The 12527-nt window shown below is 35.6% G+C and overlaps 1 protein-coding gene across 1 annotated transcript in view; it reads left to right on the plus strand.

The window, feature by feature from the left end:
* The window catches only part of LOC150099913 (ATP-dependent RNA helicase DDX42), a 218005-nt gene that overhangs the window by 41805 nt on the left and 163673 nt on the right, over positions 1-12527 (plus strand). The window contains exon 3 of the mRNA XM_090403173.1: positions 10645-10810. Coding sequence (XP_090259299.1) covers positions 10645-10810 — 166 coding nt within the window. The remainder of the gene's footprint in view (positions 1-10644; positions 10811-12527) is intronic.

Raw genomic sequence — 12527 nt, forward strand, 5'->3', positions numbered from 1 at the left:
ATGAAACTTCCCCAAGTTGATGTCTAAGACTATTATAATCACCTGCTTATAATTCCACATACATTCCCATCTCTTTGATACTCCTGCACGTCTATTCATCTTCCAAGTCAAAACCACATGGTCACTCTCTCTGACTGGTGGGAGAGATGTCATCTCAGTTATTATTAAATCTTCTGATGCTATGACCAAATCCAAAACTCTTGAACCTCTTGTTCCCTCTATTACATGTTGCCTAAGATATTTCTTCCTCAAGAATTTTAGAAATTCCATTCCCTTATTTGCTACATGCATCTTCCTTTCCCCAATCTATACTACTGCTGTAGTTAAAATCTCCCATAACAGTCATTCTTCTTGCACTTGCCAAGCTCATCTATCTAAACAATATCCTGGTCCCCACCCTCTGTGCTCCTTGGTTTTGTAGCAACACCCCACTAAATATCCTGTCTTGCCCACCTCTACCTCACACCATATGCTTTCAAAATCATTAGTGTCACTGCCTTCCAAAGCCTCCACTCTTAGAGGACATAAGTCGTCACTTATCATGAGCAGTACTCCACCACCACACTTTCCCTTCCTATCCTGCCGAAAAATGCTGTACCCTGCTACTTCTGTTCCTGTTATTATATCCTCTTCTGTCAACCACGTCTCAGCGATCCTAATAATCTTTGGCCAGGCTGATGCTATTAGCGCCACCAATTCCTCCCCTTTATTCCGGGTACTGCTAGCATTAGTATAAAGCATAAAAATGCCACTCTTTCTATACCCAGCATTATCCCCTTTAGATTCCACTGGGCTCAGCGTTACCTGATGTCATACCCATTCCCACAAGAGGCCACTCCTGCTACCATCCACCATGGGCATTCTAGTTTCCCTGCATTGACACATTGACTCGTTCAGAACAGCAGTCTCTCCGGATGCTTACGGCTTTCCTCATTCCAATGCAAGCAGTCTCTCGCATACAATTTCTTTCTGTCCTCAAACACTCTCCAAGCATCCACATATTCCAATCCTCTCTTCTGATACATTCTAGCTGTTATGTTATTCAGTATTACTGCTTTTCTGCTCAGCTCGTCACTATCATACCTAGGCAACACTCATACTATCTTTCCTCTGTGCGTCTTCTTTCGTACAACATCTCTTGCTGCCCAATTTACATTACCTCTCAAGTCATTTGTTCCTACCATCACAATCATCTCATCCACCCTTTCGTCCCTCTTAATTGCCATAGCCACACTGTCTATCATTCCTCCAGGCAAACTTTCCTCACTAATCCTATCTTGCACATCATGAGTCATCGAGTCCCCATATATTACACCTCTTATCACCCTGTTCCTCGATTGCTCACATGCATCCCTCACTCTCTCTCTCTCTCTCCTCTAACACTTCCTCTCTGTGTTCCCCTACTTACCTGCATTCCCGACATCGCTCTATCCGTTGTTCTAGTGCTCCCTCGCATTCTTCTTATTCTCTCTCTCTCCTACTATTTTCCATTCTCTCCTCTTCTATCATTCCCATAACTCTCTCTCATTCCCTCTCGTCTACTGTTCCTATTCGCTCCTCTTCTATCATTCCCATAACTCTCTCATTCTCTCTCTCTCCTACTGTTCCTATTCTCTCCTCTTCTACCATTCCCATAACTCTCTCTCTCTCTCATTCCCTGTCTTCTACTGTTCCTATTCTCTCCTCTTCTATCATTTCCATAACTCTCTCACTCCTACTCTGATTCACCTTGCATTTGTCTCTTCCATTTGATCTCATCTTTCACACTTCTCATCTCATTCCTTAGAGATTCCACCTGCTCTTTCAGCTCATCTATCTCTCTTTCTCTGCATGTCAGCCACTCTTATTTGCCATTCATCCTCCCAATTGAGACCATATCCGAAAACTTCACAATCATTCAACCTTTCCATACTCCCCAATCTCATTATTTTATTCATATTTCTCTCGCTATTCTCGTCCTCTATCATACCACTCATTTCTCTGCGTGGAGAATCTCCTGCCTCTGACTCAGTGAGGTCAGTTATAGTCATCTCTAACTCATCAAGTTCCTCCCATCGCCTGCATTTTGCACATATACGTATTTCCCCTTCTCTCACCTGCCACATATACAACTGCTGGGATGCATACATTCCACAAGTCCCGCATTCTACAAAATCCCATATGATATCACAAAATGGAGTCCTTAAATGGGGGAGGACTTGGTGATACGCCATTTGCAATTTTAACTGCCGTTGCAACCATTATTCAAAATAGTGTTAAGGAACTATTACAACTAAATGCTAAATAAGTATAAGGGAGTATAACTATAGGTATAACTATATAAGTAAAATTAGAAACAAATACAAACAAAACATTTAAGTATACTAAATATAAATAAAATAAAACTAAATAATGAAAACTTGTGCACCTTGGTCTAGAGAACAGCATATATATATATATATATATATATATATATATATATATACATATACAGGGTGTTCGGGATAAATTTGACAGTTTCGTAAGGAAAAAGAAAATCTTCTTTGTATCTATTAAATTTAATGAATTGACAAAAAAACATTACAGGCAGAGTTAATTACAATACTATCAACAAGATTTACTCAAAATAACCACCATTAGCATCGATCACAGCTTCAATTCTGCTTCGGAACCTCGAACAAGCTGATGCTACAGTCTCCCTGGGAAGGGCCGCAAAAACTGTTTTAATTTTATCCATTAACTGGGCTTTTGTATTACTGGAAGTGCGATTGGTGTCTTTTTCAACTGCGCCGCATACAAAATAATCCATGGGGTTAAGGTCTGGGGAGTTTGGAGGCCAAACATTTGGACTGGTGAAGTCGTAGAAATTTTCAGACAACCATTTTTGACTTTTCCCAGAGGTGTGGCAAGGGGCCGAATCCTGCTGCCATACATACGGCCTACCATTGGCTACCCTTGTTATCCAGGGCTTGACTACAGTTAGCAACTCCACGAACAAAGCCCGAATTCCAATGCCAGGGTTCTTCAACACCTGTTCCTGCAGATTTGCGAGGAATTCTGCTGTACGAACGCAATCAGATCGTCTGCTAGGGATCTTTCTTCTTGCTACATCCTCGTAGTCACCATTGCAAGTCTCTAGTTCATGCCTGATTGTTTTTACTGTATTCAGGGAGCATTGGGCAGCAGTCGTAATATCCTTATTTTGATGGCGGGCACGAATCATCATGATACAAGTTATTCTCTTCCATGATTCAGGTGGGTTCCAGCTATCCATCCTTTCTGACATCTTGTATATGAATGAAGAAGGGTCCAAACTTTTAAATGAAGAGAAGTGTGTGTTAATACATGTAACTTACGGAAAAATATAATTAATTATAAATATGTCAAATTTATCCCGAACACCCTGTATATAGTATATTTATAAAAATTAAACATGGAAACTTAAGCTTACATAAAATCAATTTATTAGCTGTAAAATTTCACATATGTTTAAGTTTCTTTGTTTAATTTTTCTAAGTATATCGACTTACGTACTGATATTAAAGCAAATACATGGTTACAAATGGATGGTTAGCATAACCAGCTGGCTATAGATTTCGATCCTACTATGAGCACTGATGTTTGTAATGGTGTTTAAATGAGAGATGAATCATGAATGGTGTGAGACCACTGTCCCACATAATTATTAGAGGCCTAAAATGGCTTGAAAAAAAATTCTGTGTTTTTGTCTCTAGAGCCAATTTCCTGATTATGTGAAAAATAAATAAAAATGCTAAAAAATTTTAAAAATAGAAAAAAATTTTTTTACTCCATCCACTATGCTAATATGCTATAGGTTTATGTAAATTTTCATGGGCAGAAGTCACATAATGCTTGAATGGTTGCTGTCGAGGGAGAGATCCAGAAAGAGTGCTTGGAGAGTGGTTAGGGCTATCTGGTATTCTGATAGGCATGTGAAGCTTTGTGTAATATAATATGATTACTGATAGCAGATGTCTTGATATTTCTGTGCTTGGTCATAGTGGAAAAAGAAGCCAGTTGGAGTTGTAAATTAAAAAAAAAAAATTGAAGGAAGATTACTATTAGGAAAGTAGGACTGGAGGAAATTGGCATTTTAAAAAAAAAAAGGGAATCAAGAAGTTCAGGATGGTTGATTTCATTAGGAGATTAATAGAGACAGCAAATGAATATGATAAAATGTTGCAGAATATAGCCAAAGAAGGTCAAAATTAGGAGATTCTTAGTTGGATGCCATCTGACATGGTAAATCAGAATAAACATGCTTATAAACATGTGCATTCTTTGAGATGAAAAGTGTCAGTATGTAATTGAGAAAGCTGATATGGATGGTGCTTGAAGCTGAAATTTGAGTTTCTTTTAAGAAACTCAAATTTCAGAATTTAAGTAAGAAAAATAAGTGTTTTTCAAATAGATGAAAATAAACATTATTGAGAAGGAACTTTGACCATGTACATTTGAGAAGTGAATCTTAAAGGTTTGATTTTTTTTATCTGCATATAATCTATCTATCTCTACTTGACTTTTTCTGATTGATTTGAAATTGGGAGAGAGAGCCAAAATATATAATAGTTTTTAAAAATATATAATAGATGAAAATAAACATTATTGAGAAGGAACTTTGACCATGTACATTTGAGAAGTGAATCTTAAAGGTTTGATTTTTTTATCTGCATATAATCTATCTATCTCTACTTGACTTTTTCTGATTGATTTGTGAAAATGAAAATAAACATTATTGAGAAGGAACTTTGACCATGTACATTTGAGAAGTGAATCTTAAAGGTTTGATTTTTTTATCTGCATATAATCTATCTATCTCTACTTGACTTTTTCTGATTGATTTGAAATTGGGAGAGAGAGCCAAAATATATAATAGTAGATCTTTTCCTCTGCTATGCATTTGGAAAATTTCACCTAGCTCCTCTACAGTTGTGACCTCAGCACTATCCTCCATATACCTTTACTTGGACTCTCAAGAGACAGCTGGCAGAATAGTGGCAGCAAGGTTATTTGCTAGTTAACCTACTCTACAGTGTTACCATTAGGTTCAGTCCAGTAACTAGTGGCTAATCTGTGCAATAATTTTTATAGCTGTACCTTCAAAAAGAAAGGAGAAATTTTAGGTCATGACTAAACAAACACACATAATAACCACAGTAATAAGTTTTAATAAATAATAAGCTCTTACCTCCTTAAAATGTAATAAAAACATCATCACCAGAGCTGACAAGGGAAATACCACTGTGGTTCTAGATACCAATTCATATGACCGAAAAATGAATTTACTACTCTGAGATCGAAATACTTATGCCAAACTTGATTATGATCCTACAAAAAGACAGCTCAAGAAACTGAACAAGTTACTTGATGAAACCACTTCCTTAGATGAAGAAACAATAAAAAAAACTCAGGACATACCTTGCTAGACCTCCTAGAATATACGGCTTACCTCTAAGCTTCATAAGAATAACGTTCCACTCAGACCCGTCTTGGATTCAATTAGCAGCCCAACATACAAGTTATCAAGATTTTTATCTAACCTTCTCCATCCTCTCAGCCTCATCAATTAAAAATTCCACAGAGTTTCATGCAAAAATAAAACATTCAACTATTGGAAACTGACACGCTAACTAGCTTTGACATTGTCTTCCTCTTCACTAACATTCCCCATAAGGAAACGGTAGACTTGTTAACTCAAAAATTTCCATCTGATATTGTTGGATTATTCAAATTTGTTATTACGTCCGGTTACTCGCTTCGAAAAAAAAGTACAAGCAAGAGGAAGGAACAGCAGTGGGGTTTCCCTTATCGCCAAACTTAGCAAACCTGTTTCTAGAATATCTTGAAGAAAAAATTTTCACGTTTAAACCCAAACCGAAAATTTGGCTACTATATGTCGATGACATCTTTGCTGTCTGGGGCGTCATTCCGAACAAGAATTACACCTGTTTCTAGATAAAATAAACCTCCTTCACCCTCGCATCACACAAGCCGACATTTTCAGGTCGCTACATTCACAATTCTTCTGCTTATCATCCATCTCAAAAATTTGGCATCATTAAATCATTAGTAACCAGAGCACACAGATTCAGCTCCTCTGAAGAATCTCTAAACCAAGAATTGGAAATAATCAAAAATACAGCCATACTAAATGGATACAATCTTAAAACAACTCAAAAAATCATCAGTCACTTTCCCACACATCAACGTAGACAAGAACAAGCCCATAGGATTCCCATACCTTATGTTAAAGGCATCTCTGAACGTCTTTCAAAAATTATGAAGAAATACAAACTTGCTACTATCTACAAACCCATCCACCAAATCTATAACTTGTTACCATCAGAGGTGAGACAAACTCTCACCTCTGATGCTACCTGGCTTGTACAAGGTTCCATGCTCCTGTAAATTGTCTTACTATGGACAGACAGGTAGATCTGTTCAGAAACATATTTCAGAACATCAAGACCATATCCATCTTATCAAACCGCAGAAATCTGGCCTCGCTCAACACAGTGTTGAAAACCCAAACCATAGGATCCATTGGGAAAAGACTAAACTTTTACATAGATTTTACAATATATATAAATTCATGTTTATACTTTATATAAACATGAACGTTTATATAAGGAAACTGCTGACACCCTACTTCACAGACCAAATCTAAATTGTAATGACGTTCTTGCTATTCCTAAAGTATGGGAAATTGTCATACAAATATAATTTGTATGACAATTACTTTAAATGTGTTAAATAATTTCTTTATATATGTTATCTTATTTTAATGTAATTTTTTTTTTTAAATTCTATAACACGCTACTGCACACATATTGGGATTCCATTGTAATCATGCGCTCTAACCAATGTTCCCGCTAAGCTGCGTGCATGTGCGTGTGCACATATCTTTTACAACTAGCGCACAAAGCAAAAAATATGTGCATACTAGATTTTCAAGATGAAATTAAAATTTATTAAAGAAGTTCCACCTAAACATTAACCTATAACATTTGTGTACACGCATTGAGATACAACCAAGTTAATTAAATCTAGCCTCTAGGCATATCTTTTAGCTCTTGTGTTGCCGTGTACACAAATGTTATATTAACCTATAACATTTGTGTACACGCATTGAGATACAACCAAGTTAATTAAATCTAGCCTCTAGGCATATCTTTTAGCTCTTGTGTTGCCGTCGACAATGTTTAGTGTTCGTTCAGCTTTTGCCTTGCCAAGTTATTCAGTGAATAGTGTACATTTGTAAATTTATAAAAACAATAAAAAACATTCTTCAAATAACAAAATTGCAAAAAACTGATGCACCATGTCAAATTCAAAGGAAGCAAAAGGTGTGAAGCAAAAACGAACTGCTAGCTGCTTTAAAAGTGAATGGCTGGATGAAATAGCGAAAACTGCTACGCCAAAAGCTCACGAGTTGATAAACATTCAACTGCGTGAAATATTTATGCATGATGGTACAATTGGTGTTGTTTGTATTTATTGTCGTGATGCAAAGGTTGCTGGTGATTTTCCTAATGGGAAGAAGTTTGATGTCACTTGGAAGTTAGACTTTTTGAAATGCCATTTGACAAGTAAAATACATCTGGATGGTGTACACAAGCTTAGGCAACAAAATTGTTCATTGCCAGCTACAGGAGTACTGCATATACTACGTGAGAGTTCAAATGACCGAGAGAGAAAACGATCAAACCCAGACCAGATTAAAGTTCTTATTGACAGTGTCTTATTAGTTGTTAAGATGAATAACTCTTTACTTTCAGTTCAACATATTAATGAACATATGGAAGCAAAGCAAAAATTATGCATTTGATTTTCTGGAAACAATCAATTTAATTGTTGAAAATGACATGTTTGAGCAAATTGCATCTGCAAATTTCCACACCTTAACCATTGATGAAAGCACTGATATAACTGTTAACAAATGTCTCATTCTCTATTTTAAGTTTAGACCTAAAGATTGTAATGAATATCAAACATATTTTGGCAGAATAATTCAGTTGCAGGCATGTGATGCCTCCTCCATTGTGTGAGCTATTAAACAGTTTTATCAAGAAAAGAAACTTGATCTCCAAAAAATTGTGATGTTTACCTCTGATGGAGCCACAGTGATGCTGGGCAAAGTTAATGAAGTTGCTGCATAACTTAAATTAGAAGATCCATATCTTATCCAGCAACACTGTGTAGCTCACCGTGAGGATCTGGGGATCCATGATCCGTGGAAGGAAAGTAAACTAATCAGAGATATTGATACATTAATGAGAACAATGTACACACTCTTTTCTCATTCCACAGTGAAAAGACATGAATTTAAAGAAATTGTCGAGGTGTCTGAAAATGAAGCTATTGCCTTCAGACCAATCAATGAATTGCGGTGGCTATCCAGACATCTTGCATTATAGGCAATAATAAGAAACTATGAGGGACTGATCTCATATTAAAAATGACAAATCAAAATCCCGTGGTTAATTATTGTCGCAATAAATTAACTAACGTGACCTTCAAAGTAGCTGTTAATGTTTTAAGTGATGTTTTTGAAGAAATGCCTTCCCTGTGCAAAATCTTACAAAGGAGTAACCTTACACCACTAGACAGTCATCATTTTGCCAGAGGGAAGATTAACAAAATCAGGAATCAGTATTTAGAAGGTGACGCTTGCTGGAGTGACAGAGTAAATGCTTTACTTAAACAAGAAGAGACTGAACCAGTAGATACTAGGCCCTTGTTAAATTTTATAAATTGTTTATGTACACATTTAGATGACAGATTCCCTGAGAATGAGATACAAGAATGGTCAGTGTTTGATATCTTGATATCTCCTCTATTTCACATTGTGATTTCTCATTTTGTAGTGAACATGTTAATGCCCATTGTCTTAAATATCATCATTTTCTGGATGATACTACAGAAATAATTAGTCAGTTTAATGATTTCAAATTTTCTGTACAAGAAAAAATAAAATGCAAAATGATATCAAATTTTACACAAATGGTTGTATTTGCTCTTCAAAATGAGCAGTTTTTTGATTTGGCAAAGTTGATGGATATTGGATGAACCTTCCTTGCATCTAGTGCAGACTGTGAGCGAGGTTTTAATCTAATGAATCAAATAAAAAACCAACTTAGAAACCGTTTAGGAGAATGTCATTTGGATATGCTGATGAGAGTGAAAAGTTATCAATTATATGGAAATTCAATTAATTTAGATAGTGTGTATAAAGAGTGGGTGAATGCCAAAGACAGAAGAGAGAAAAAATAAAGCGATAGAAGCTAGAACTAAACAAGATGAGAATTAGTAACGGACTTATTATGAATGTTTAACAAGGTGAGAATTAGTAATGGGAATATTTTATTATGTATGTTTAGAGTTATTTGCAAAGTTAGAAAATTTAATTAAAGGCAATCAGTTACTAGTGTTACCCTTTTTTTACTTTATTTCTTACTTCTAATCAGATCAATATTAAATACATATAAAATATTTATGTTAGCTCTGTGATTGATGTCACACAACTTACTTGGTGATGGTAATAACTGACACACTTAGAATCCTATCTAGTACAGTCGGTATCGTGTTGGCCTCACATGCGCGAAGTCCCCGGATCGAGTCCTGCCCAATGCTTGTGAATCATGATTTCCGACAGTTTACTGGGGAGGCTACTGCTGTGTGTGGGAACACGGTGGGGAGTTGGGGTGACCTGGCTGAATTCCCATTGACACCAGAAGGTAAAGAGTGAACTAAAATCTTTTAAGTTTTTTTTGCTTAAATGATCAGTATGGTGACTCGTACGAGTGCGCACATACTTTTCAAAAGAAGGCAAATTTTGCACACACAAAATTTTCTGCGCACACTCACAGCAAAAAATTAGAGGGAACATTGGCCCTAACTGTATGTTATTCCTAGTATTGTTTGAATTAACTCTACGATATCCTAAGATACTTAGGATGAAATATTTACTTATTAAAACTTATTACTGTGGTTATTACGTGTGTTTGTTTAGTCATGAATTCTCCACAGAGTTCATTATATAATAAAATTTTAGGTCATGTTTGACATAAATTTCAAAACATCACTCATTGTGTTTGTGCTCTTATAGAAATAGTGAAAATAAACTACATCTTTGCTCTAGAATCCAAGCATCTTTTTAGACTTCCTCAAGCTTCCAGTAGGCAGCAGAGTATTACAAAATATTACATTGGGCATTGGGATGAAACTTAGATAAGTTTAGATAGTTTGCTTCAGTCTGATTGTTTAATGTCTACTGGCTGGAAGATATATTCAGGGCCCATAAAGGACCTACCAACATTAAGATGTAGGCAGAAGTTTGGAATACCCTGAACAACATCAGTTCCATCAGCTTTTTAGGTTTAGCCCTAGATGTTATAATCATGCATTCTGTCTTTGCTGTTGTCTTCAGTCCCCTTTTAGGACTTTTTCTTGTAGGACTGGTGTTATGCACATTTTGTTTACATGCATTTTTCAGTTCTCCTCCTCTAGAGAGAGAGAGAGAGCATTGCAAATGTTTTTTCATCCTGCCAAACCATAGACTTATAAATTGCTAGACCTAACTCTGTGAGTGACATTGCATTTAATAGGTACATGTTATTTAGCATTCACAAACATTTTGTGTAGGTATTTTGAACAAGATGATGACGATGATGGCAACGGTAGTAATCTAGCTTATATTCCTGCTCCTGGGAGTCCCACTTTAGAGAACAGAAATTTCAACCAGAATAATAATAATAATAACTCTGATAGTGAAGAAGATCCTTTGGATGCTTATATGGCAGGAATCGAGGTAATTTTTGTTTTGTATGTTGCATAAGTATTATGTTATACACAATTTGATATAAGTAAGACATTTTTATGAAACTTTCATTTTGGTAGTTGGCTAATTTTAAGTTCTTAAGTTATTCAAATTTTATAAAGCTAAACTTTTTGTTCTTTGAAAATTATTATAGAAAGATTTGAATATGAAATATTAATGTTTTCTGTTTTCCCCAAACATTTAACTTTTTGAAGTTAGTGTAATACAGAGAAAATTGAGCAGTGTGATTTGTAACTGCTTCAGTTCCCTTTCAGATACCATGATTGAAGATGTAGATGATGTGTATATATATATATATGTATATATATATATATATACTATGCCAAAAATAAGATCACGCTTCAACAACTATAAACAACCTAACAACCTTCTACAATTCCCAGGTGTATACAAGGTCACTTGTGAATGCGGAAAGCCTTACTATGGGCAGACAGAGAAATCTATCTTACTACATCTCGAAGAGCACCAGCGCGACATTGCTTATAAAAGAACCAGAGCAACTGCTCTGTCAAGCCATGTCCTGTTTTCAATAAACACGAACAACGAAAGCCACCAACATGAAATAAATTGGACATCAACTTCAAACCTACACATCTGCCATGATGAGGTAGAGCACCGCATTGTCGAGTCAAAGGAAATCACCTTGGACCCTTTTCACATGAATAACAATCTTAGCTATAATTTGCCTGACTCTTTCAACTCTACTATTAGATACTGGAGATCGCGTGATTCCACACACGCACAGGTGTAAAACAATAGAACTTTAACTCGGACTGTAGTTCAAACTCATAATAACTGTAATTTACAGTCGAATATTATGGCTTTATAATTGTATAGCTTTAGAGTGTGTCAATGTTAATTTCAGTGTCTTTTAATATCTTTCTATGTTCTTATCGCCTGATGAAGTCATTCTTGACGAAACATGTTGCGTTTTTTCAAATAAATGTCATTGTGTTATAATTCTCGGGTTTTAAGTCAGTTAATTTAGAAAAATGAACATATCCCAACCCCGAGTTAATAGTACTAATCATATATATATATATATATTTGTGTGTGTGTGCGTGCACACGCTCAATGTAACTATTATGGAGAAGTCCTGATCTTGTCCCATAGGTACAGTGCTATTCTAAAAAGAATTTATATCAAACTATCTGTTGTAGCAACAATTCCCATAGTCTCTTTTTTGCTTTAGCAAAAGTTGAGAGTTGAAAAAGTTGCTGTAGTGAAAATACCTATTAGAAATAGTATTTGAACAAGAATTTGACATAAAAAGTAATTACTATATTAATTTTGAAAGTTCTGAATAGAATTGACCACACAAACATGCATATGGATCCAAATATATCAATTAATTTATACTTCATATCCATATTATTTCAGTTTCAAAAAAGCATTTCACATCCATGTAATTATCGGCATGTAAATGTATTAAGGCCACTTAGATGGTTAAAATGAATATCATAGAAAAAAAAAGGAGATGAGCTTTCCCATGAGCAGTACAAGATATAGGCAAAGAGAGTAATCTGTATGATAAGGAAAGCTAAAGCTAATTATGAGAGGAAGCTAGCTGATGAATCCAAAAGATACCCTATGGAGTTCTTTCGCTATATGGCAAGTAAAAGGAACAATAACCATGGAAGGATTACTTTAAAAAGTGTTGATGGTAGGGAAATTACAGAAGCAAATC

This window comes from Typopeltis vanoorti, chromosome 13, assembly GCF_054136105.1.
Source record: "Typopeltis vanoorti isolate ZY-2024b chromosome 13, IOZ_Tvanoo_1.0, whole genome shotgun sequence".
Classification (NCBI taxonomy): domain Eukaryota; kingdom Metazoa; phylum Arthropoda; class Arachnida; order Uropygi; family Thelyphonidae; genus Typopeltis; species Typopeltis vanoorti.